This window comes from Semicossyphus pulcher, unplaced genomic scaffold (genome assembly GCF_022749685.1).
Source record: "Semicossyphus pulcher isolate SPU_LCO1_2020_fin unplaced genomic scaffold, fSemPul1.0.p SCAF_14, whole genome shotgun sequence".
Taxonomy (NCBI): domain Eukaryota; kingdom Metazoa; phylum Chordata; class Actinopteri; order Labriformes; family Labridae; genus Semicossyphus; species Semicossyphus pulcher.
In genome coordinates, this window is record NW_027211648.1 from 29960280 (window position 1) to 29985664 (window position 25385).

General features: G+C 42.2%; 1 protein-coding gene across 1 annotated transcript; it reads left to right on the top strand.

Moving 5' to 3' along the window:
• On the top strand, positions 1-24488 carry daam1a (dishevelled associated activator of morphogenesis 1a). Its single transcript, XM_069661231.1, has 26 exons — positions 1-552; positions 10952-11158; positions 11235-11324; positions 11705-11776; positions 13017-13111; positions 13194-13413; positions 13685-13798; positions 14411-14521; positions 15109-15212; positions 15334-15400; positions 16185-16302; positions 16416-16554; positions 17055-17113; positions 18233-18420; positions 18514-18774; positions 19741-19848; positions 19964-20058; positions 20319-20403; positions 20805-20911; positions 21106-21194; positions 21331-21499; positions 21594-21701; positions 22026-22086; positions 22214-22345; positions 23223-23390; positions 23475-24488. The coding sequence occupies exons 2-26, from the start codon at positions 10973-10975 to the stop codon at positions 23673-23675; spliced, it is 3147 nt and encodes a 1048-aa protein (XP_069517332.1). The 5' UTR covers positions 1-552; positions 10952-10972; the 3' UTR covers positions 23676-24488.
• The last annotated feature ends 897 nt before the right edge of the window (positions 24489-25385 follow it).

The window sequence follows — 25385 nt, forward strand, 5'->3', positions numbered from 1 at the left end:
CACAGAGACACACTGATCGGCTCCATTGATCATTTCACAGAGCAAAAAGGAAGAAGAAGACCGAGGCAGAAACATAACAACAGATGAGGTTTGGACACCTGAAGCTCTGAAGAGAGGATTTACATTTTTACATTTTTGGACAAACTTTGAGGAGAGTTTTTTCTGAAGCAGCTCATTGGGACTCCTCTCTCTCTCTCTCGTGGATTATGAATGAGGACTCTGTTTGAACTTTAGAAAGTGCCATAGAGGGATTTAACTGTGGTCGCCTTTAAGAAGAAGAAGTGAAATCTTTGTCAGAGAAACTAAATCTTAACACCAACTTTCGTTCCCTTCTTTCATATTCCGCTTTGGATCTAAAAATATGTCTTCAGGAGAGATTCAGGGTAGAAAGCTGTTGTGATGTCGGGATGACGTTGGATTTGGAGCTACACTGACAGCAGAGTGAACGATCTCTGCTGCAGATGTTCTTCTGACACCTGACTTCTGTGACACACTCTGATGGAGCTCAACATGGCCTCTCACTGCATCACTTAGACGACGTGAATCACAAAGGTAAGAAACACAAGAAGCTCACACTTCATGTAGAGTATGATGACAGGAGGGGTCCTTATCCCCCCCAGGACAACCCCCTGCTGTCAGTTTGTGTGTCAGTATTTTGCCTTTTCTGGTTGTTGCAATTACTGTGTGTTGCCTTCAGGCACTCGTTATGTTAAAGTGTTTCAATCATGTTAACCCTCTGACATAACTTACAATAGTGAGAACTAAATGCTCAGCAGCTTCTCTCCTTCCTGACACACTGATTTATCCTCTTTCATATTTCAGCTCTTTCGTGTAATTCATTTGTTTCTTCTCAGTTTTGTGTAAAAGCTGTGGTAAGATGAATAACGTTGTTAGATCTGACTGACTGATGAATTCCTGTTGGTACATGAATTACCAAGAGGAAGAAAACAACGCCTTTGGGGGAAAAGGGCAAATACTTGGCATTTGAGAATGAAGAGAAAATATAATTGACTTTTTTATTAAAACCCTGTTAAGGGTAAAAGTACCTGAAAACAAAAGTTTTACAGCTTCACAGCTGGTACGGAAGCCCTAAGTGGACATGCAACCATACATTTTATTGACTCTCTGTGATAACGAGTAATTTCAGTTGTTTTCTCGAGATCTCGACTTATTTATCTCGTTGTTATCTGGAGATAACAAAGCTGGTTTTCTCGTGATGACGGGATAATTTTCTGTTGCAACAGAACAACAGGCTGCTCACTGTGATGTTACAGAGCAGGACATGCCACGCTGCCATCGCACACACTGATGAGGTCAGTTCTGATGATACGAGCTATGATCATCTGACATTATGGAGGTGCAGCGTTGTTATCTTGAGAAAACAACTGAAATGACTCGTTATCTCGGGAGTAAATTAAATGTAATGCTTTGGGCTTCCGTAGGTAAGGGTCTTCCTTTTTATGTAGCCGTCAAACAAGCGCAGGACTTTTGTCCAACAGACAGAGGTTTCATTCCTGCGTGTACCTCTTAAGGTAAGGTAAGGTAAGGTAAGTTAGTTACAGAGTAAATGTGTGTTCACTTTTTTATGTTAGTTATTTCATGTTTTGTGAAACCTCACCTGGTTGTCTGCTGCCTCATAAAACCAAAGACTTTTTCTTTTTTTTTGCACATCTAAAAGTTATAAAATGTGAAATGTTTCTCTGCAAGCTTGCATGCATATTTATCTAATCTAATTTGTCCTGCGAGTGCACACTGATGATCGAACGTACCTGGCAGATTTTGAGGTGTATGGCCGCTGACTAAGACGCTGTATTAGACGAGTTTGGAGTGACAAAATGCTGCAGGCGCCACGATCAGATTAAGAACTATTTTCTTAATTTGATTTTATCCACATGGCCCTTCACGGTCGTTCATCCAAAGAACGTGAGCTGACTGATTAAATCGAGTGGTGTTTAACCTGATAAGTCCTAAAATGAACCCCTCTTGTGGACTGTAGGTTAGTGAAGTGAGTTGAGTGACATCAGAATCAGAACCAGCTTTATTGGCCACATACAAGGAATTATGTACACTTAAACATTAAATATTAAACTAGTATCTACAAGCCTACGAAAGACAACAGTGCAACGATGCTGAAATATACATGATATAAAAAAAGATGTAATTATGTAACAGATGGCTTATTTACATGAGGTAGATATTTCTCAGTATTTACATTAAAAAGACCAGTATACACATATTCATATTTCCATGTCTGACCTCAGATGTTTCTGTTTTCCTTTTTATCTGTGTGATAATTACATATAAATCTGCCTATTAGATGTAGATATTAACTTTTGGCACTCAAGGAAAGATCGGGGAGGTGTGGACTCTAATGATTATAAAATATGTACCATAGTGGGTTGGGTTAACTTTAGACATGCAACGCCACGTTCAAATCAGTCATTTGCAGCTGTTTCAAGGTGTTAAAAAGTGGGCGGCACTTCTACAGCAGGACACTCCTTCAGATTAATCATTAACACAGGTGAACAACTGTCAAAAAAAATCAGTTCTGTGATAAAATTTCAAACTCTAGAGGTTTACTACAACTCCCAAGATGCATTAAGAAAGAGTTATCCAACTGTGATCCGGTAGGTGGAAGCTGAAGATGAAAACAAACACCTTTAGATTTAGGATACACTTTGGATTCAGCAACTTTGTCTCTGTGGCATCTTTCCATTTAACTGACCGCTAAGTCTCATGGGAATTGAAGTATTTTGATCTTTCACGCCAGAATAACAAATTAAGCATGATTTTTTTTTTCAGAAAACAACAAAGTTGAGGTCATTGAAAACATAAATCTAACGTCGCCCTGTGTTTCTATGTAACACAACATTTAGAGTATAAAGAAGGAAATAAAATGGGAGACTTAACTTCCTGAACCAGAAGCCCCGCCCAGATTACATTTGTCTTTTACTTAATCCAACATCTGGATGAAAAACGTCCCATAGAAACAATATCTCTTCCTGTTTGAGTCGTTTTAACCTCTTCATCCCGAGGCCTCTCGCTCGAAAATGTGCAGTATATCTCTGCAACTACAAGGTCTATATGAACAGTCTTGTTATCATTATAAAGATTTCTGCAGAGGATCAGTGTAGACGTTACTGTTCCAGAGTAAATAAAGATGGAACGTAACATACTTTTTTCAGTCTAACAAAACGCAGACACTTTTATGGTGAATATCCTCTTTGAAATGATGCGGCTGCATGCAGACCATGGATCTATGGAAATCCACAGAACAACATCTGAACATTGCCTGTGCCAAGACTGGTGCCAGTAAAGTGAAGCAGAGCAGAGTTAGAGAGGTTTTAGTGAAGCCATGTTCAGGCGGAATCTACAAGTTGACCATTTTGGCACCGTCCTTGCCATTTGAAATTTCTCAGATACCAAACTGTGAAACAATCGGAACCTGAAGTGAAACTACATGTTTGTTTATTTATTTTTTCTAGGTTAACATCTCCGACAGGGGCCAATGAACTCAGGGCTGAGAGTCAAAGAACAGGAAGTCTAACAGTATCAGGAGACTGACTCAGATGTTGTTGGTTGTTTGGTATTTAATCGGATTTGTTGGCAGCGACAAAAAGCATAACAACTGTAGGTTTAACCTTAAAGACTGAGGACCACAGGCATGGCTCAGGTGAATCCTCAGGTGGTTACATCAGGTCAATACATTCAATAATCAGATTTTTATTCTTGTTTAATTTCATGAGGAGACGGAAACTACAGAAAGAGTTTCGGTTTGCATTCACGTTGGTAAAAACAGCCTCCATCAAACATTAACCGACTGACTCGTCCCTGAGTGAGTGAATTCCCTCCAGCTGCTGTGCTGTTGACACTGACCTTTGACCTCTGTGTGGAAGAGAAAACACGCTTTCCCGTCAGCGATCGATACGTATCGATTAAACCCTGCGAACTCTGGTTCGTCTGAGCATCAGTATGCATTATAAGCCTGTCATTGATCTACACACACACACATGCATAGCGCTGATCATTATTAGAGTCCTGCAGCAAACATCGACGTGCTGTTATGTAAAGCACATTAAAGAGACAGAGACAGAGACAGTAAACTGTCAAACATCAGCTTTTAGAGTTTTAACACTTTTATTTATTTGTGTTTTAATGTTCGAGGAGCTTAAACTGAGAACAATGATGTCAACAGGTCAGAGAGTCGATCCGTCAACACTTTGGTCCATAAAAAAAGACACTTTGGTTTAATTTGTTTTGGAAGTGACTGACTGTGTCGACCCCTGACCTTTTCCTATTGACAGCCATGAGGGAACGGTGTACTGTGATTTAGACTTAGACTTAGACTTAGACTCAACTTTATTGATCCCTTTGGGATGACTCCCTCTGGGAAATTCAGTCTCCAGCAGCTTATACAGTACAATACAATAGGAAAGAATCAGCACACAGAGGGTAAAAAATAAAGATCAAAATATATATATCTATCGATATATATATATATATATATATATAAAAAAGTACAAAATTGGATAACAAAATATATAAAATATACACTCTTAGAAAATGTACAAGTAAACAGTGGGTAATTGACCTGGTATTTAGTTCGATTAAACTAAATTAGGTTATTGCACTGTGGTGAGAGATTATTGCACATTGACAGATTTTTATTGCACATATGACCCTTTGAGAAATAAATAAATATTACTATTGAATAAGAGAAGTTAACTACTATTAACTTTGTGAGCTGAATTAGTGGCTACCGCTTGTGAGAGAGTCTGTCCCTGTTACCTCCTCCCCCTAAGTGAGGAGTTGTACAGCCTGATGGCATGAGGGACAAAGGAGTTCTTCAGTCGGTTAGTCCTGCACTTTGGAAGGAGCAGTCTCTCACTGAACAGGCTCCTCTGGTTGCTGATGACGGTGTGCAGAGGGTGGCTGGCATTGTCCATAATGTCCAACAGTTTGTTTAGTGTCCTTGTCTCTGCCACCGTCACCAGAGGGTCCAGCTTCATGCCGATCACAGAGCCGGCTCGCCTGATCAGTTTATCCAGTCTGGATGTGTCCTTCTTGGATGTGCTGCCTCCCCAGCACACTACAGTGTAAAAGAGGACACTGGCAACCACAGACTGGTAAAACATCCGCAGCAGTTTGCTGCAGATGTTAAAAGACCGCAGTCTCCTTAGGAAGTACATCCTGCCTTGTGTCTTCCCGTACAGGTGGCTGGTGTGTGTTGACCAGTCCAGTTTGTTGTCCAGACACAGCCCGAGGTATTTGTAGGAGTCCACACTCTCCACCTCAGCTCCCTCTAGTAGGTGGAGATTTAATCCCGTGTTTAGGGAGTATACTCACCACTGAACTGAACGTCAGTGTATTTATTTATTTATTTTTAAAGCATAATTAGTTGCAGGAGGCAGCGTCTGTCATTCCATCCCTACAAAATGAAGCGATGTGATTCCTTGACAGAAAAATGCAATTTTATATTATTCTATATATATTATTCTACGCTGGCCGACGGGTAATCACGCTGCGACGACCCAAACGGTTTCCATCAGAGGAAACAGGCAAATTCAGAAACACACAACAGAAGTGCTCCAGGCCTGTAGGGGGCGCCCACTGTAACAGCTAAGAGCAAGAGCTAAGTGATGCTTCCATTAGCTATGGATCTAATTTAGCCGTGCAGCTAGATGTACTACCAGCTGACTCTGCCCGGCGTCTGGCTCAAAGCACCGGGGTGTGTTTGTGTTCACTCCTCAAACTAGCACAGAAGCTTCAGACCAGCGGGAGTTCAGAGTCGTCAGAAAACCACCACGCTTCTGTCTTCCCTGTCCTGTCCCTGTATCTCTCAACAGAAGCTGTGATGTCTTTGCTCATGTTATGAAGTTGTGTTTTTGCACAGCAGACAGTGCTACATGAACAAAGAGACACTCCGCTCCAGCAGCGTCTGATGTTACAATAATCAATCAATAATAAACCCATTACACATAGCGCCCTCTACAGGCCTGGAGCACTTCCATTGCGGGGACTGGATTTGCAGCGTTTTTCTGAACCCCAAGTTGCTCCCTGTAGCTTAGCCAGCGGGTATGAATGTGATGACTGATTGACACTTTATGTGGCAGCCTGTCATCATTGTGTGAATGTGACATGTAGTGTAAAAGCAGCAGGGTGTGTGTGCCAACAGGAAGTAGGAGGCGCGAGCTTTCGTGCTCAATGAATCCATTTGCAATGCAATAAAGCACAAGCTGAATCTCCTCCATGCTAACAGGCTAACTGTAGTGTTGCACAAATGATGAGACCTTCTTTTTCTTTGAGTTTTAATGGCGGTTGGCAAACAAGCTCAAAGGTGCATTACTGCCACCTACTGGACCGGCGGTGTAGTGCAGATACTTGTACTGCATCTTCATAATCTTCCCGGGACTTAAGGTTCCTGGAACTAAAAGTTTCTGGTACTTTTGGTGGAAAAGCACCTTTTGAGCGGTCACAAAGACGAGAAAAGAATGTTCTTTTTCGAACAGGAGTAGTGAACGGGCACGCACTAAAAAGCCTCTGAAGGCTACGACTGATTGATCATTTAAAAGAAATGTGTCTCGTACAGGTAGGCTGCTAGGCTAGGTGGCTAGTTCCAACATCCTATTCCTTTGGCCTCTTGTTCAGCATGATGAACATGACATGATTCAGTAGCGAACATTTCATCTGCATGTGCATAACCACAAATACTGTCCGGTTTGTTTAATACTGACATAATAGGAGATTCAGAAAGAACCACATCAGCAGCAGTCATCAAATGATATAAACAGTTTTTACTGACGTGACCTGAGTCAGATTTGCTAAATGTGTCTGAACGAGAGGCAGACAAGACGCACCAACCAGAGACAGGAACACATGAGCGTGCAGATTCATCTGCTAGTAAAGTAGTAAAAAATTATTCACAAAACATCTACAATATATTTTAGATGCATAGAAACATTGATGCACAATCAATGTGATCCTGTTAAACAGTGGACTAAGATGATTATAACAATCTCACAGCTACGTAGGGAAGAAAAACTTGAACACCAGTTAATGACATAATTTCCCCTTGTTAATAAAGTTTAAGGATCCTGTTTTAGACCAAAATGTCTCTTTAGTTTTGTATGAGGTAGGTGTAGATCAGCTGAAGGTACGTCTCTATGTGCCTTTAATGGGAAACATTTGAGACATTTTTCAGGACAAACAATGAGAACAAAAAACTCCTGAGCCACAGTTTCATGCATTATTTCCTTCAGCCTGAAATCAGATCTGAAATCCTCCCAGTTTGATGAATGTTGCTGATAGCAACAGAAAAGTTTCCGTCTGTGAAGTCAGAATACTTTAAATAACCGTCCTGCTGCTCCTGAACCGCCTGTCAGTCCAGTCCCACCTCAACACAAACCTGCTTTCTACTGCAGGGAACGTCTGCTGCCTGACAGGAGAGAGGATACGCTGCAGGTGCATCAGGAACCAAATATATCTGTTCAAACTCTTATTATTAGTGGGATTCTATCGGATGCATACATGTCAGCATCGTGTTAAAGAGTTAGCATTCGCAGTTTTGCACATCAAGAGTTAAAGATATTGATATTAATTCTGATAACGTTTTTTGTGGATGTTTAATCAGTGTTGAAGGTGAATGTTGTCAATTGAAGCAATAAACTAATCGGTGCAGGCTTTACTGAGAGAAAGCTGGCACTACATGTACCAGGATGCATTGCATGCAAGCAGCCGCAGCTTTGGTCCGCTGTTATGGCCGTTTACTCTGGCAGGAATAAATATATCTAAATATCCAGTCATCAAAAGCAGTGTAAGATGTCTCCTCGTCCAGAACATCCTCTGCATTCATATTTTGGGACACCATTTGCTCTTATTGTCGCGTAGTTTTGTAGTTAGTTTGCAATATAAACAAAGACTATAAATCCAAGCCGTGATATCCTGTACTGTAGTCCTTCTGGGACACCAACTTCATCAAATGATTGTAACAACTGCAGGAGTTTTTTTACTCTCTTGTTGCCTCTCTGATAATTAATAATTAATAATGTTAAATTAAATAATAATTAAATGTTGGAAAATCAAGTAAAATTCCCATTTAAAGTGTGACCAGATACTGAACTCCATCATGCTTTAACATTTAGATTCAAACCTTTTCTTGCCTTGCTTTGCAAAATGACCCAGTGACCTGAAAACGGAAAATGTTTTCATTAAATTCAGTGAGTTTGATCTCGAGTTTCAATCGTCAGATATCAGTGAAAGTTATTCATCTAATGCACATGAGCAGAAGGGGCAGTGTAGAGGCAGAGGGGATGTGACAGGGTCAACACAGCAGCAGGGACAACAATGGCAGAAAGTTCTGAATATGAGCTAATATACCAAGTCCACAATGATCCACATGTGTACGATGTGTCGTTCCGCTGCACAGAGACAAACATGCCTGTCAAACAGCTGCAGACAGATAAGTTCTGTTGTAGAAGTCAACGTGGAAACCTGCAAAACTAAATGGGAACAAGTCCGGGAGCGTTACGTCCGTGCACGGAGGAACATGTTGGAGAGACGGAGCGGGGACGGTGCAGACGGAGTGTTCTGTCCACCGGTCATCAGTCGCCTGAGCTGGCTGAGGAATCGGGGTCAGTCGGGGTCAGTCACCGGGCCACTGAGAATTCAGAATGAACATCATAGTAACCTCCTCGAGTGTCGACCTGTTTGTCCCGGACATACAGTAGATGCATTCAGCCTGAGCTCTGGTGTGCCCTCTAGAGGTCTCCTCCAGTAACATGCGTAGTGCATACACAAGTATGGTATGTGAACAACAACGTTCAAGCAAGTATATCTCCGGTCGTAGTCTGACGGCACCTAACAATGTTTGGAGGACAATGATGAGCAATGAAGAGTGACAGAGGGCAGCACCCTGTTTTTGTCCCCCTGTCCACTGAACACAGACACAGTCTCCACTTCTTATTGAACGCTATTATCTCGTGTTCCTGGTTTATTAAACTGTGCCAAAATGTTATACTGTGCTTTATGCTAGCTTGTAGTTAGCTGCTACAGCCGGTTAGCTAAAACCTGGATGCTGATTGTCAGTCTCAAAGTCTCTGGGTAGATTTTCTGTGCTTATTTTTTTTGCATTGCAATAAATTCAGTAACTTTTGTTGAACATGTTCTTGCACCGAGACACCAACACTAATTGCAGAGCAGCTAAACACACGCACAGTGGCTCAGGGCACTTCTGCAGGTTACGGCTTAATCAGGCTGAGCGTGAGCTTTGAAATCAGGATACAAGAACACATTTATTTAAAGCAAAGAACAGATTTCTGTGTTCCTGCTCCAGAACAATGTGCACCATCAGGACTTCAGTATGTGGACTGAAACTGTGTCTGTGCTGCGACATACCAACGTGTTTCCATAAATCAAAACCTCCATGAACGATGTGAAGGACTGAAGTGTTCGAGCCGCACCTCATGACTCAGCTGGGTGAACAAGAGCCGACCCAGTCCAGGCTTGTTAATCACACCCTGATGAATGTGTGTGTGTGTGTGTGTGTGTGTGTGTGTGTGTGTGTTTGATTGTGTTGCTGTTGATGGATAAGAGACAAGAGTGCAGCTGTTAGTGCGTGTGTAAGCAAATAAACACTAATGCCCATTTAATGAATTGCATGTTAAAGACAGGACGTATTTAACAGGCTGTGTTTGATGATGTGTGATTGCATTATATTATTACATATAGATATTAATCATAAATTCGAGTGCTGTTATTTGGTGGATGCTTTGCTCTAACGGCACAGTCAGTACTCTCTGGGTTCCCTTCCCTTGTGTGTCAGACGTGTGTTTTTGCTCGTCCCATCACTTTTTGGAAAGCTCGCAAAATCAGGACCAAAAAATTTGTTCATGAACTTAATCTTTGCCTTCACCTCGACATTAAACCTCCTTCTAACTTTACTTATGGCTCGGCTGCAACCGCGACAAGACTTCCTGCAGATTTTCACAAGACCTTTTCCTGACTGTTGATCAGTTCTCACACTGACCGTCAGGGCCTGGTTGTTCAAAAGGTTTAGTCCGGATAAGAATGATCCGGACTAAGAAAGCCAGGATGAGATAATCCATCTTTCCTTTTATCCTAGTTTTTCAGAGTAAAACTGGATTGGATCAACCTGATCCAGACTTTTAAGAATGACCAAATCCAGATTACCAGAGCTCTAAATGGGACTACACACTACATACTTAGTCCACAGGGGGCGCCAAAATCCACACAAACTGGAAGTTCCTCACAGCGGCTTCCAGTCTAATATTTGATGGCTTATATTGATGCTGTTTGATGGATTATTTTATGGGGACTAAATCCTTACCCTAAATCCAATCCTACGTCACTGTACCGATGCAGCAATTCAAGTGCAAAATGTAAAAAATAAATGTCTTAAAATCAGCGTCACTGTAAAACTGTTGTTTGACGTACATGAAAGTTGCAGCACATCTTCTTTTCTCTAAATCCAGCCTGAGCCGGTGGAGCCAAACAAACAGAGAGCATACGTGTGATGACGTCAACTCAAAAATAGTCTCTGCTACATCGGCTGTTGATGGATCAAAATGTGTGCCATGTTTTCTTTGTTTCATAACTTTGCATGTTCAAAGGATGACTTCACATTTTCTCATGAACGCTGAAACTTATTTTTGTTACGTACATCATTCCTCCTTCAAACTGGCCAGTAAAAGATCCTACAGAAGACTGACGTGCAAATATTTATTAAAAATAAAATGTATAAGAAGTTGATTTGAAGCTTCAACAGTCTGAGTCAATCAAGTCTTTTCCACAGTTTCTGTCTGGACTGGGAAAGACAGAATCTCCCTTTTGAGTTGAGCTGGATGCACAATATTACATTTTTGCAGATATTCGATGCCGATGTTTTCAACCCACTTTGGCTGATTGCTGATTGGTCCTTTTTGTTTTTCCTCAGTCAACACTCATCGCAGTAATAATGGCGTCCCGGGCGAAGCAGCCAGAGGGGCGTAGCCTGGCCTCGCTGTTTTCCTGCTGCTTCAATGGAAGTGACCCACCAGAGATCACCTACGTTCACGACAACGTTAACACTGTGGCCATGCTGGAGTCCACCCTGCCCATGCCGCCCCCTCAGGAGCTGGACTCCAGGTTCGCCGAGCTGGTGGTGAGTACCGCACCACGCAGACATATTCAACAGCTTTTTGTTCTCTTCCTCACTTCTTTCCTTCTTTCCGTCTCAGGATGAACTGGACCTGACAGAGGAGCACAGAGCCGCCATGTTTGCTCTGCCAGCAGAGAAGAAATGGCAGATCTACTGTAGTAAGAAAATGGTAAGAAACTCCAGCAGCCACTTCTGTGTAGATGTCACATTCAGAGGTCAAACACTGCATCCCTCTGAGGTGAGGTGTTTATACCTGTTCATAACAGCCACAACGAAAAGCTCTATTTGCACAGTTAATTCAAAATGGCTGACTTCCTGTCGGCTTTAGGATATCGCTCCAAGAGACTTTTTTGTTGGTCTGGAAATGACGCACATGTCCACCAAATTTCATACACCTAGGTGAAACTCACTGCAGGGGCTGATGTGTGATGTGTTTAAATAAGATTAATTAATTAATAGAATTAATTTTCTCTATTTTGACTGCATGTATGAAAGTCTATCCAGGACTCTGACCCGTGTGTGTCTGCATATATATTCTGTGTATTTCAGGAGGCAGAGGAGAACAAAGGAGCGACCAGCTGGCCAGAGTATTACATCGACCAGCTCAGGTCCATGGCAGCTGTGAGTGACTCTCCGTGTTTTCATCCTGATGTTCACACAGTCTTTTACATTTATATTTATTACAGATGAAATGCAGATAAAACTAAAGTCACTTAACCCTCCCTCACTCTCTACTTTCCAGGGCACACAGAGGGCTTACTGAGTCTGTGTCTCAATGTAAATATCTCTGTAATTGATGAATCTCTCTCTTACACCACATATTCAGCAGTTGATGAAAAGATTAAACTTAAAATCAAATCCTGCCTTTCTTTCGAGTCTAAAAAAAAACTGGTTGCTGCCACTTTTATGTCTGTGCTGGACGATGGTGCTGTTTTATACATGCACGCCTCTTCCCAAAGCTTACGTGCTCTGGACCCTGTGTATCATGGAGCACTGAGGTTCATCACTAACTTTAAAGCCCTCACTCATCACTGTTTGCTGTACGCACGTGTTGGGTTGGATGGTTTGCTTTGTCCACATGTAGAGTGAAACACTGGCGTCTTCTTATATACAAGTCTATCTTAGGTATGCTTCCCTCGTACCTTCTAAACTATCAGTCAGAAGAGCGCAGGAGCTTGCTGCAACTTAAACACACCAGACTCCATTCAAAAAATCATTTTACCTGGCAGAACACAGGTGCTGCTGCTCTACTTGCTGCCTCGACTGTTTATTTAGTTTGTGTTATTCTAAGACTCTAATGTTTACTTGGTTAATCTGGAACCAACATAATATTTGTGTAACAGATAATAACACAAAAAACGAAACCGATGAGGCAGCCAACCGCCTGTTTTTTTAAAGAGATGAAATGATTTGATGATGATTTTATCAATGGAGTCTGGTGTGTCTGCAGAGAGCGATGTAACGTCTGTTTGTGGTTAAAACAATCATCTTCCTCTGTAACAAAAAGGTCTATCTCTGTAGGGATCCTTTCTGTCATGTTGTCACACACTTAGAATAACAATCTGAGCCTGTCAGTGGAAACAACAAGAACTTTTAGTGGACGGACTGTGATCGGTCCATTTGGCCCCAAAGATCTGCAGACGTTGCAGCCATTGCAGCCTGTTTTGTGGCTGCTGGCAGGAGTCAATCTACCAGAGCAATTCTAAAACTTTCTGCACTTATACGTCCTTTAGACCCCAAAGATGTAAAAATAAGGCCCAGGTTTAAAACGACTGAAATTTGTCTTTAATATTAGCTGATATCACAAAGTGCACCTGTCCTACAGTGTAAACAAGGTATTATTCTGTTCATCCTCTCACAGAGGAGGACTCTGCTGACGCTGGCAGAAGAGGAGGAGCAGGGACGACATAAGATCGTAGATGGACTAAAGACGGCACTCAGGACTCAGCCGATGAGGTACGGTCCCAGCGCTAACACTCATGTTGTCCTGATAACGGTGAGAATAACATTAACCTGCCTCTCTCAATGATGCATCCAGGTTTGTGACACGGTTCATCGAGTTGGACGGCCTGTCTTGTCTCCTGAATTTCCTCAAGACGATGGACTACGAGACCACCGAGTCTCAGGTCCACACGTCTCTGATCGGCTGCATCAAAGCTCTGATGAACAACTCTCAGGGCCGAGCTCACGTGCTGGGTCACTGCGAGAGCATCAACATCATCGCACAGAGCCTCGCCACGGAAAACATCAAGACCAAGGTACACAAGGAACGGGAGAGCGTTACCAACCTGCTGCCTGATCCCTCTCACATCTAAACACATTTCTGCACAGACGGGGCGTCGAAGGTTTAAGTTTAAAGGACCAGATCATATCAGAGAGGAGAAGTGATGCTGATGAGGATGATGTGCTGAACAATCAAGACAAAGTTTCAGTTTTGGTTTTCATGAGGTTGCTGTTTCCTTTAAATGATTTCATCCCATGAAGTCGTTTCCCTTTCTCTCTTGTCATCCACCCTCCTCCTCTCCTCAGATTGCAGTGTTGGAGATCCTCGGCGCTGTATGTTTGGTTCCAGGAGGTCACAGGAAAGTTCTGGAAGCGATGCTGCACTACCAGACGTTTGCTGCGGAGAGAACGCGCTTTCAGGTCAGCTTTCTTTGTTTACGTGTGGAGGCAACGGGTTGTTCTGAGTTCATAGTTAATAAGAATGTTTACTGTGTATTAAAATGGTTTGTCTGCATTTAAGGGGAATAAATATAAACAAAAGAAAAAAACAGGACACAATAATCTGCAAATTGATGATTATAAATACATGACACTGGATGTGGTAACCACACCCAATCCAGGGCATTTTAATGATGGCTCATTTATTTGGATCATCACCTTTCTCCTCATCACTCGACTCAACTCCAAGAGGGTACAACAATAAATGAGCTGGACAAGATGAACAATTTGTCTTCTCAGAGCCTCAGTTAAGCCAAATATGTAACGTTTGTCTTAAAGTCAGTCAGAGAGAGTAAAGGTCCTGAATCATCCTGTAAAGGTCGTAAACATCAGATTGTTACAGAACAGAAAGAACGTTCTCTCTCTCTTAAGATGACGATAAATCAACCTGGCAGATCAGGTATGGGTTCATCTTAAACACGGATTATCTTATATTGAAGCCGAATTCATGTCTCATAGCATCAAAAGGAAGACAAACAGGTACTGTTATGTTTTATAATGATATAACTTGGACGTTTCCTGTCCTGCGTGCAGACTCTGGTGACAGACTTGGACCGATCGACCGGCCGATACAGAGACGAAGTGAACCTGAAGACGGCCATCATGTCCTTCATCAACGCTGTGCTCAGCAAGGGAGCGGGGGAGGTGAGCGGAGGGTTGCGTTTGTCTCTCTGGAAATGTCTCTTATTTGTTCTGAGTGGTTGCCAGTCGTTCATTTGGTTTTTTTCATGAGGTTTGCTGACATAAAAAATATAATGTTACCCGCTAGCCCTCAACTGTTCTCCCAAATTTCCCAGAATGCCTTCTGTCCGGACACTTGAGGGATGTTTTGTTGGATTTTTTTTATTAACAGCAAACAAAATACTTTTTGAAAAGGGTCTTAAAAAGGGACATAAACATTTAGTGTAACTTTATCTTACTGTAACTTTCTTCTTTACCGTGTTCGACCCAAAGGTCAGGGCCACTTACAGTCTTGTTGTCTTGATTTTTCTGAGTTGTTGATGACTGAAAATCATCTTACTCACATCTTTACATTCTGAGGGATTGAAACAACTATTAAGAAAAAAAGACTCAGACTCTGGTGCAGCTGCTCTATCAGTAAAATGTCTTTAAGTTGCATCATGTCCGTCTCTTCATCTTTTATTTTACCCGTCTCCGTCCGTCTCCGTCTGTACTTTCTCCCAACATGTATTATTTCAGTTCACTATAATTTATGCTCCTCGTGTTTTCAGACCAGCCTGGAGTTCAGGATCCACCTGCGTTATGAGTTTCTGATGTTGGGTATCCAGCCGGTCATCGACAAACTGCACTCCCATGAAAACGCCACCCTGGACCGGTACGTCTGCATTTACACACATCAGCAATGTGTCGTGGAGAAAACAAAACTTTGAAACAACAGTTCTGTGACATGTTTTGATTTTAAATCACTCTCTGATGTTGTGTGTTGTTGTTTGCAGACATCTGGACTTCTTTGAGATGTTGAGGAACGAAGACGAGCTTCTGATGTCCAAACAGTTTGATGCTGTAAGTTCTTTAAACCACACAGACGCTCCAATACTCAAAGTGTTCTGTACATGACACCCTTTAGATCAGTTAACCAGCTGAGACACACGCTCTTAAGGATTTATCGTTAATAACAAACAGCTCATTAACAAGACCACGCCATTGTACAGTATAAAATAGTTTATTTGGAGTATGCTGAAGGGTCGACATCACTTGGGATGAGACGGGCTCAGATGGGCTCAGGTAAGCTGGAGCCTTTAGGAACCGGGGGGTTGAAACTCTAAGTGGGGGCACGTCGTGATGCACGTCTGATTCAGCATCACCTGGTGGTTCATGTGCTGAGAGAGGAGAGAGGAGAGAGGAGAGGGGTTAGGCATGCTTATACGTGCACGCACAGGTAATTGCATTAGGGAGGCACAGGTGTGAGAGCTAACGAGACACAGGTGAGTTAGTGAGGGGGGCGTGGTCCTGATCGGGCACATTTTCCAAAAAGGTGAGATTGCAGCAGCCGGGACACGTCATGTCACAGCTGCTGGCCGAAGGAAACCTCTGAACCAATTCCACAACTCTTTGAATGTTTTATATTTTTGGGTCATTTAGCCCCTAAAATATGCAAAAGAAAGGCTTCCAGGTTTTAAAGTACAGAAACGACCTTTGAAGGATGAACATCATTTGTCTTCAGCCACAAACTGAACAGCATTTTATGGATTCTTGGAAATCAAAATAACACGAGCGCACACTGCGTATCGTTGTACATGATGTTATAAACCTGATGATCAATGTCTTCTGGTGTATGTTTCTTCAGGTCCACATAGAGACCAAGAGTGCGAGTCAGATGTTTGAGCTGATCAGGAAGAAGCTGAAGCACACTGCAGCGTATCCTCACCTCCTGTCGGCTCTGCACCACTGTCTCATGATGCCCTGTAAGACTCACCGTCTGTCCGCTGCTTTACAGATGACATGAAATACTCCACGTTCCCTCTGTTTACTCTCTCTGTCTGTCTGTCTGTCTGTCTGTCTGTCTGTCTGTGTGCAGACAAGCAGAGCAACAGCACTCTGCAGTACTGGGTTCTGTTGGACCGGATCATCCAGCAGCTCGTTCTGCAGACTGATAAAGGTGAAAACCCCGACGTGGCTCCGCTGGAGGACTTCAACGTGAAAAACGTGGTTCGCATGTGAGTTCACAGATTTATAACTTTTACTTCAACAGACTTTAGTAACGATGAGAATCGAGCAGCTCCAACAGATGAATGCTCTCTAAGATGAAGTTTATAGTAACATTTCCTGTTCAGACGAGAAGCTTTAAGTTCTGATGATCTGGATTCATTTGAATGATTGAACACAAGCATACAGCGCTCTAACATAATGTGTCCTTCTGCTGTTATACAGTCAAATAACTTTGAAGTTTTGAACATTTTGATAAGAAAAAAAACTTAAAGCATACATTTCAGGTAATAAAAAACAGATGTGTCAGCAGAGGTCAAGAGGTCAAGAGGCCACAGGCGTATGGACCTCTCCTACCTAAAATAATTTACAGATTTTTTTTCTTACGACTTGTCCAGTCAATCTGCAGCACAGAGTTACAAATAACAGATGTGTACTGTACTTATATAGCACAGTAATAGTAGTGTTATTAATAGTGTTATTAATAACATGTGTGTGTTTGTGTCTTCAGGCTCGTGAAGGAGGACGAGGTGAAGAAATGGAAAGAACAAGCAGATAAAATGAGAAAAGGTAAAAACACAAACATATGTATGTGCACCTGTTTTTATCTATAGAGCCCTGCATGATCAGGCACCTGCGTGTATCTCTCACCTGCTGCGTCGCTCAGGTCTTCTGACCAGGGTCTAAAGGTGATGGTGCCTTTAAACTTGTGGCTCCGACATTGGAGAACACTCTTCCTGTGCACATACACTCTGCAGTTTAAGCAGCTTTTAAACTGACTTTTGATTATCGGATGCAATTTTGCTTCTTCTGTGTTTTTGGTCCATTTTTATTATCATTGTCATTATTAATATGTTAATATTTTGTGAAGCACTTTCTCTGTGAAAGGTGCTACAGTACACCAAATACACTTTACTTACTTACATGTGCAAACAGATATTGATACTGTCTAAAACTGATCAGTTTGAATGTTCTTCACTGTTTGGAGGCTCTGAAGGGAAGAGAGGAAAACAGTTTCTGATACAAGATGTTTTTTTCTCTTTTGTTTGTCTGTTTGTTTATGACGAGGACAGTCTGTTTAGTTTAGTCTGTAGATGTAATATAAATATACAGGGTACGTAATGTGTATCAAATATACAGTATGAAGCTGTGTTAGGAGGGCATGGAAAACAATAAAAGTCACCTTAAAGGGGACCAAAGCATGAACGCCTTCAGTCCTATTTAGAACATGAGGGTTGTGGTGCGCCTCAGCCTCTAGTGGCTGACAAGAGAATTACAACAACAAATGCAAAAAGAAGTACCCTGGTAAAACTCTTTCACCAGGCAAACCTTGTTCTTTATTTATTTGTTTTTGTTATTTATTCATGTTCCAAACACAAACACTAAGAGGTAAACACTTGTTTACCTCGGGGTTTCCATCCGGCAGATTAACTTGTCCAAAAGGTTGATTTAAAACAATCCCAATAACACATTTAAAAGTAACTGCTTTGCCAATTTCACTGTGACAAACACAAAATGCCAGAACTATGATGAGTACTTTCGGGTCATGCGATAAAACCCAGAACCAATGGTTGGTAGAGAAGACGCAGAGAGTGACTTTGTTTGCAGTTTCTGCCTCTGCTCTTTCACACATCATCACAAACATAGCTGCCATCATGAAGCTTCAGCCTCTCCTTCTCGTCCCTGCAGAGCATCATAACCTGCAGCAGCGCTTTGAGAAGAAGGAGCGAGAGTGTGAGGCCAAGAACAAAGAGAAGGAAGACATGATGGCGACGCTGAGCAAGATGAAGGACAAGCTGGAGCGAGAGAGCAACGAGCACAAGAGAGCCAAACAGGAAGTGGCAGAGCTGTCGGCCCGTCTGCAGCAGCTCAGCGCCGTACGTTCACCGACCACACGTGAATATATCTGTGATGTCATCGATCAGTTTCACACACGGCATCAATCTAAACTTTACATGTTCTCCTGTTAGAGCTCCAGCGTTCCCGGTGGTCCTCCTGTGTCCTCTGGTGGTTTAGTTCCTCCTGGTTCTGTCCCGTCCACCATTTCTTCTCCGCCTCCTCCTCCACCTCCTCCTCCTCCTCCAGGAGGCCCTCCAGCTTTTGGTATGGCTCCGTTTGCTCCTCCTCCTCCTCCTCCTCCTCCAGGAGCTCCTCTAGGAGCTGCACCAAGGAAGAATATTCCTCGACCATCGAACCCGCTGAAGTCCTTCAACTGGAGCAAACTGCCCGAGGTACACTGACACTGCTAATGTAGCTGCTGCTACTGCTGCTGTTAATACACGACTATACTACACTGTTATACTTCACATACACACAATACTACAGTTACTACTGCAGAGCTGCTGCTACTGTCGTCACGTTTCCACCCAGAGTACGCTGAAGGCCCAGGAACTTTAACAAGGAGCTAAAAGGTTCCTTCAGCTGACGTATGAAAAAAACAAGTTTATAATATTGTTGAATTTTTCCTGACTTTTAATTTCTATTTCGTTTTGACTTTGACCTTGTTTTTATTAGTTTTTAATGTTGGTTTGTTAGTTTTAGATTTTTATAATATGGGCAACTTGTCGGGGACGAGACCCAGAACAGAAAAGTATTCTTAAATAAAAACTCAAAATATCTTAAATCATCGTAAAAAATCTAAAAAACTAGAAGATGCATTTAATGTCCAAAAGTCGGGGTGCAACAGAAAACTAAACTTACGGTTCGTTTGGATCTAACACCATCACAATCCTTCAGCTGGTTCAGAATAAACGCCAGTTAATTGAAAGAAGACTCTCTGCTCTGTTTGATTGGCGGGTCATCTTGCAGCACCTGTCCTCGTTGCTCTCAGGCTCAGTGAAGCCAGCGCTGCAGCAGCTGCTAATATTAGTTTTATTCTCCTTTTGTAGTGGCAAAGTGTCACTTCAGACAGAAGGAGCTTATCTCGTTGCTTATTTGATGCGTGTCCACTGTCATCCATTTAAATAAGTTATGACACTCGCGGATCTGTTGAATTCACTTTCCGTTTATTTGACATTCGAAAAGGTTTCTGTTATGATACCAAAAAATAACAAAATTTCTAACCACGGTCAAAAAACATCCAGCGTGACGCTCCTGCTCTCTCCACACAGACACAGAAGATTTGTCCCACCTGGGCATCCTGCCACATATAATTAAAGTTAGGTTACGTTGACGATCTGCTTTACTGTTTGTTTCAGAACAAAGTCGAAGGAACCGTGTGGAAAGACATCGACGACCTGAAGGTGTTTAAAGTTCTGGACCTGGAGGAGTTACAGAGGATCTTCTCAGCGTACCAGAAACCACAGGTAATAAAAGCACTCGTCTCTGACACGCCTCCAGATTCTGTTTGATTATTTCTCTGTGATAGAAATACAGAATATCTCATCAGTACATCGTCTCCTTTCTTCAACGTTTCAACAGAAAGACGCTGAGGATGATTCTTTTGCTAAGAAGGTGAAGGAGCTGTCAGTGATCGACGGCCGCCGGGCTCAGAACTGTAACATCCTGCTGTCACGGTCCGTGTGTGTGTGTGTGTGTGTGTGTGTGTGTGTGTGTGTGTGTGGGTGTGTTTGGGCTGTGTCCACACATTATGTCCAGCAAAAGGAAGTTAAATCGCTGAATGTGACTACGTTTACAGTAACTCCTTCACATATGTTCGGGACACGCACATACATGTAGAATAATGGGACATGAGTAATAGTCTGTATTCAAAGTCTCCATATATTCTATATTATTTCTTATTATAATGTAATAAAGGATGTTTTCTAAATTTCAGGCTGAAGCTGAGCAACGAGGAGATCCGTCACGCCATCCAGACGATGGACGAGCAGGAAGATTTACCTAAAGACATGCTGGAGCAGGTGCAGCAAACACGACACAGTCTGAACACACACTGAACCTGCTCCCAGGCTTTTTAGTGTAACTGACTTTATGAGAAACACAGTTGTGATTTTCTTTTGCAACCTCAAGTTAAGACTTGAAGTAATTTCAAAGTACAAGTGTGTAACTTAAAATCTACTGTAACTGCAGTCAGAGACGTCCTGTACTGAACTACGTCGTTCATTTTCACAAATATTGGATGTTTGAAAACCGTAAAGATCAGAGTACAGGAGCACTACGACTTGAACTGCTGCAACCCGAGCACATGGTTTATAAGTGGGCATGGTTTTTAAACTGTTTTTTCCACGCTGAGCTGAGGCGAGCCTCCGTACAAATGATATGTACACTTATGATGGTTGTGTGTGTTTGTGTGTGCGTGAAGCTGCTGAAGTTTGTTCCTGAGAAGAGCGACATCGAGCTGTTGGAAGAACACAAACATGAGCTGGATCGAATGGCCAAAGCAGATCGCTTCCTGTACGACATGAGCAGGTATGAGCCCGAAAACAACTCCTGAACACACGCCCCTCATATACCTGCCAACATGGCATCTCATGTAGCCTGCATGACCTCTTTTGGGTGAACGTTTGATACATAAATAGTTTTTTAGTTCCATAAAATAATCTCTTCCTGCTGCTTCAGCTTCCCTCTGACTCCTCAGCGAACTGTTTTCTGTCTTCCTCCAGCATCAACCACTACCAGCAGAGACTCCAGTCTCTCTACTTCAAGAAGAAGTTTGCTGAACGAGTGGCTGAAGTCAAACCTAAAATCAGAGGTAATTCTTTGTATTGTAAAGAAGCTCACACTGAATAAAAAGATGAAAGTCAATGTTCGAGGGAAAGCTGCATTAGATGTTAAATGTGAGATATGTCTTTGCTGATGGTGTTCGCTCCTCGTCTCTGGCGTTTCAGCTCTGACTGTGGCGTCTCAGGAGGTTGTTCAGAGTCGGACTCTGCGTCAGCTCCTCGAGGTCGTCCTGGCCTTCGGAAACTACATGAACAAAGGACAACGAGGAAACGCCTACGGATTTAAAGTGTCCAGTCTCAACAAGATCGGCGACACCAAGTCCAGCACCGACAAGTACGGCTCACAACCAGACTTTTTATTAAGTTCTGACCTGTGACAGTAGGAAAAGAATCCGACAGCGATGATCATATGTGCTGTGTGTTTGTAGACAGGTGACTCTGCTGCACTACATGATCACTGTGCTGGAGAAGAAGTATCCTAAAGTGGCAGCTTTCAGTGAAGAGCTGCAGAACGTGCCGGAAGCTGCTAAAGTCAAGTAAGAACCAACAGTCACACACACTCTGTTGAAACAAGCAGATTCAAGTCTGCAGAAATACTGTTGTTTACATACTTTGTCAGCCTGATTTAGGACTTTGAATTACAACTTATTTTGCATAAAGAAACCCTTGCAGTGTCTCTGTGATGCAGCTGCAAAATCTGTTTTTCCTCCGAGCGCCTTGTTTCACTTCCGCCTAAAAACACAAACGGTGTTGCTGTAAAGTTTCAAGTTTCATTTTGCCAAAGGTTCAAAAGAAAAAATTATTAAATATTTGATCAATATACAAAATATGAGTAAGACTGTCTTTCTTTGTCTCTTCAGTATGACGGAGTTGGAGAAGGACATCGGCAACCTGAGGTCTGGTCTAAAGAGTGTTGAGGCGGTGAGTAAACTCAGAGTCCATCGAAAATCTTTGAAGTATAAACCTGTTAATCTTTTGTAAAGAAAATACACGTATGGAAAATATTCTATATATATCTGTATGTAATGTTTGTCTGTGTGGTCTGCAGGAGCTGCAGTACCAGAAGGCTCAGTCCTCTGGTCCTTCAGATAAGTTCGTCCCTATGGTCAGTCAGTTCATCACTGTGGCCTCCTTCAGCTTCTCGGAGGTAGAGGAGTCATTCAGCGAGGCCAAGGAAGTGGTGAGTGGACGACAAGCTCTCATCTCACTGTTGGGAAAAAGCTAATAATCTACCCTTTTCAATTGTTGATTTTAAAAGGTCATTCTGGTATTTTTAAACCTGGGCCATATTTTGTGTGAGTAATAGGTACAAACAGTTTTGGCATTGCTCTGGTAGGTGCTTCCATCAGCAGCTTTGAAACAGGCCTTCATGGCTGCAACATAATCTTTCAGGGCAGATACCCCTGATCGAAGTACGTCCACTAAAAGTTCTTGTTGTTTCCACTGACAGTTTTGGATTGTTATTCTAAGTGTCTGACAACCTTACAGAAAGGATCCCTGCAGAGGTAGACCTTTTTGTTACAGAGGAAGAGGATTTTTGAAACCAGAAACAGCCCTAACGTCGCTCACTTCAAAGCCACCAGACTCCATTGACAAAAACACTAATTTTACCTCCCAGAACATAGGAGTTTCTGGTCTACTGCTGCCTTGATTCATTAGTTTGTTTGTGTAATTGTGTGTTAAACAGATATTGTGTTGGATCCAAACTAACCATTTAAAACACTAATGTCACACAGAAACACAAAAAACACTCAGCGATCGAGGCAGCAGTAAAACAGTCCTTTTACCTCACAGAACACAGGAGTTGCTGTTTTTGTTAATGGAGTCTGGTGGCTTTGAAGGGAGCGATGTCTATCTCTGTAGGGATCCTTTCTGTAATGCTGTCATACACTTAGAAAAACAATCTAAGCCTGTCAGTGGAAAAACAAGAACCTTTGGGTGGACAGACTTTGACTTTGGAGGATCATGTTGCAGCCATTAAAGCATCGAATGCTCCCAACTGAAGCTTTAACAAGCACTGAGCAAATGAGCCTCTTGACCCTTTTTCTCTTTCAAAGTTTGAAAAGGCCCTGAAACACTTTGGAGAAGTTTCCAACCTGCAGCCGGACGAGTTCTTCGGCATCTTCGACTCGTTCCTCACAGCGTTCTCCGAGGCCAAACAGGACAACCAGAACATGGCGCGACGCAAGGAGGAGGAGGAGAGACGGGCGCTCATGGAGGCACAGGTAAGATGACATGCTAAGATAATAGAGAGACCGACGTGTGAAAACCTTTCATTTGAAATGATCTATTATGTGTTTGACTTGCAGCTGAAGAAAGAGCGGGAGCAGAAGGCGAGGAAGGCCAGAGCGAACGAAGAGGAGGGCGGTGAGTTTGACGACCTGGTGTCGGCTCTGCGATCAGGAGAGGTGTTTGACAAAGATCTGTCCACGATGCACCGAAGGAAACAGCGACGACACAACCAGTTCGACAGCGGGCGGGAGAGACCAGTGACTAAACTGGACCAGTAACAGAACTCTCACCTCACTGGGACTGTTGAAGCACTGCTGGAACACATGAATACCTCCACACCAAAGTGTAAATGTCACCTTAAAGCTGCACACAGTTACAGTGCTCATCATTTCCTCTTCTGTTTGCCAAGAAATAGTTGCAGCACAACTTCTCCTCAGATCACATGATGGTCATGACTTGCCTGTATGTGAGGCTGACAGGAGAGAACAACACGAACGAAAAGTTTAGAGTTGTTGGTTTGTGCACATTCATCCCTGCTTCCAGTCTTTATGCTAGGCTAGGCTAACCACATCCCGACCACTGCTCCATCATCACCGCACATCGTGTTGATATTTTGTGTTTTAGTGTCTCTGCAAACCTAATTCAGTCGGTGGGACGAGAGAGGAAAGGAGTTCCTGCACACGTTGACCTTGCACTATGAATGTTTATGTTTGGTGTGTGTGATGTAAGAGATTATAGCGTGGAGAATGAGTGCTTGATGTTTTTCTTGTGTTCAAAATGTACCTGTACAGGCTACTTTGCACGATATACCATAATATATTACTTACCCCAGTAACTGATTTATTTTATTGCATATATTTGAAATGTTGTGTTTGTTTATTTGCAGTGTGTTTAGTGTGTTTTGTGTCATTGGTTCAAATGACAGCAGACACAAGAGCTGTCTGAAAACACAGAGTCTCTGTCACAATGTAAATTATAAAAATTAAACTGTTTAAATGTTTTGAGCGTTTATTTTTTTGTATAACCTTTTCCAGAACTCACTCAGTCTGCTTTTTCGTGTTTTATGTTCCTTTAAGGAGACAATTTGCAAAATAAAGAAAGAGAATGACAGAAAGTACAAATATGCTCTCAGAGATCGTATGTGTAAAGTTACAGTGATATAATATTCCTTGTATGTTTGCAAAGTTTGCACACCTCTGATTTAATCTGAGTTACACTGAAAATTTCCAACCATTATTTTAAAACACACTGTAAAAAGTAAACAGAGCATAATGATAAAATCAGTTATGAATAGTTTTTGACATATATTACATTGGAAAACAAACAAATATGTATTTATTTTATGCAACGTGCAGTATTGAAAGAAAAACCTGTCTGTTCATCCCCTAAAACATTAAATCATAATCTCAAATCTACAATAAATTTCACTGGCAGCGCCCATGACCTCAATTTCAGAGTGCTTGTCACCGGCGCTTACTGTTGCTAGGATACAAAAGTTGTCTGGTGGCACCGCGTCCCTTGGTAGTGACAGTTAAGTCTGTTTTAAATTGCTCCGTATGTTTAATATTTGCTTTCATTCAAGGAAATTATACAAAGAAAACAAAAACAATGAAAAGAATCGTGTCCTGGCGTTAGCAGCAGCTCTACACCTGCAAACTGTACCCTTGAAAAAACGAAAGGATTAGCTTCTCCTCTGCCTTTGTTGTTGACAAATTTGATATCTGAAGTCCCGCCCCCTCTTGATTTTGGTTGGTCAGAGAAGTGACAATGACAAATGCAGGGGTGTTAAAAAAAGTTTAACTATTTTTAACTGTGAGTGCAGCAACAAAAAAACAGCTGACACTGAGGGTGTTTTTGATCTTAGGATGCTAAGCACTGAAAACGCTGAACTACCGGCGCAAAAAAAACGTAGTTAGTGGACACAGGCCCTAACTCTCTTTTGGAAAAACTTCATGTTTATATATTAAATCAGGTTTGTACTTGTCTTA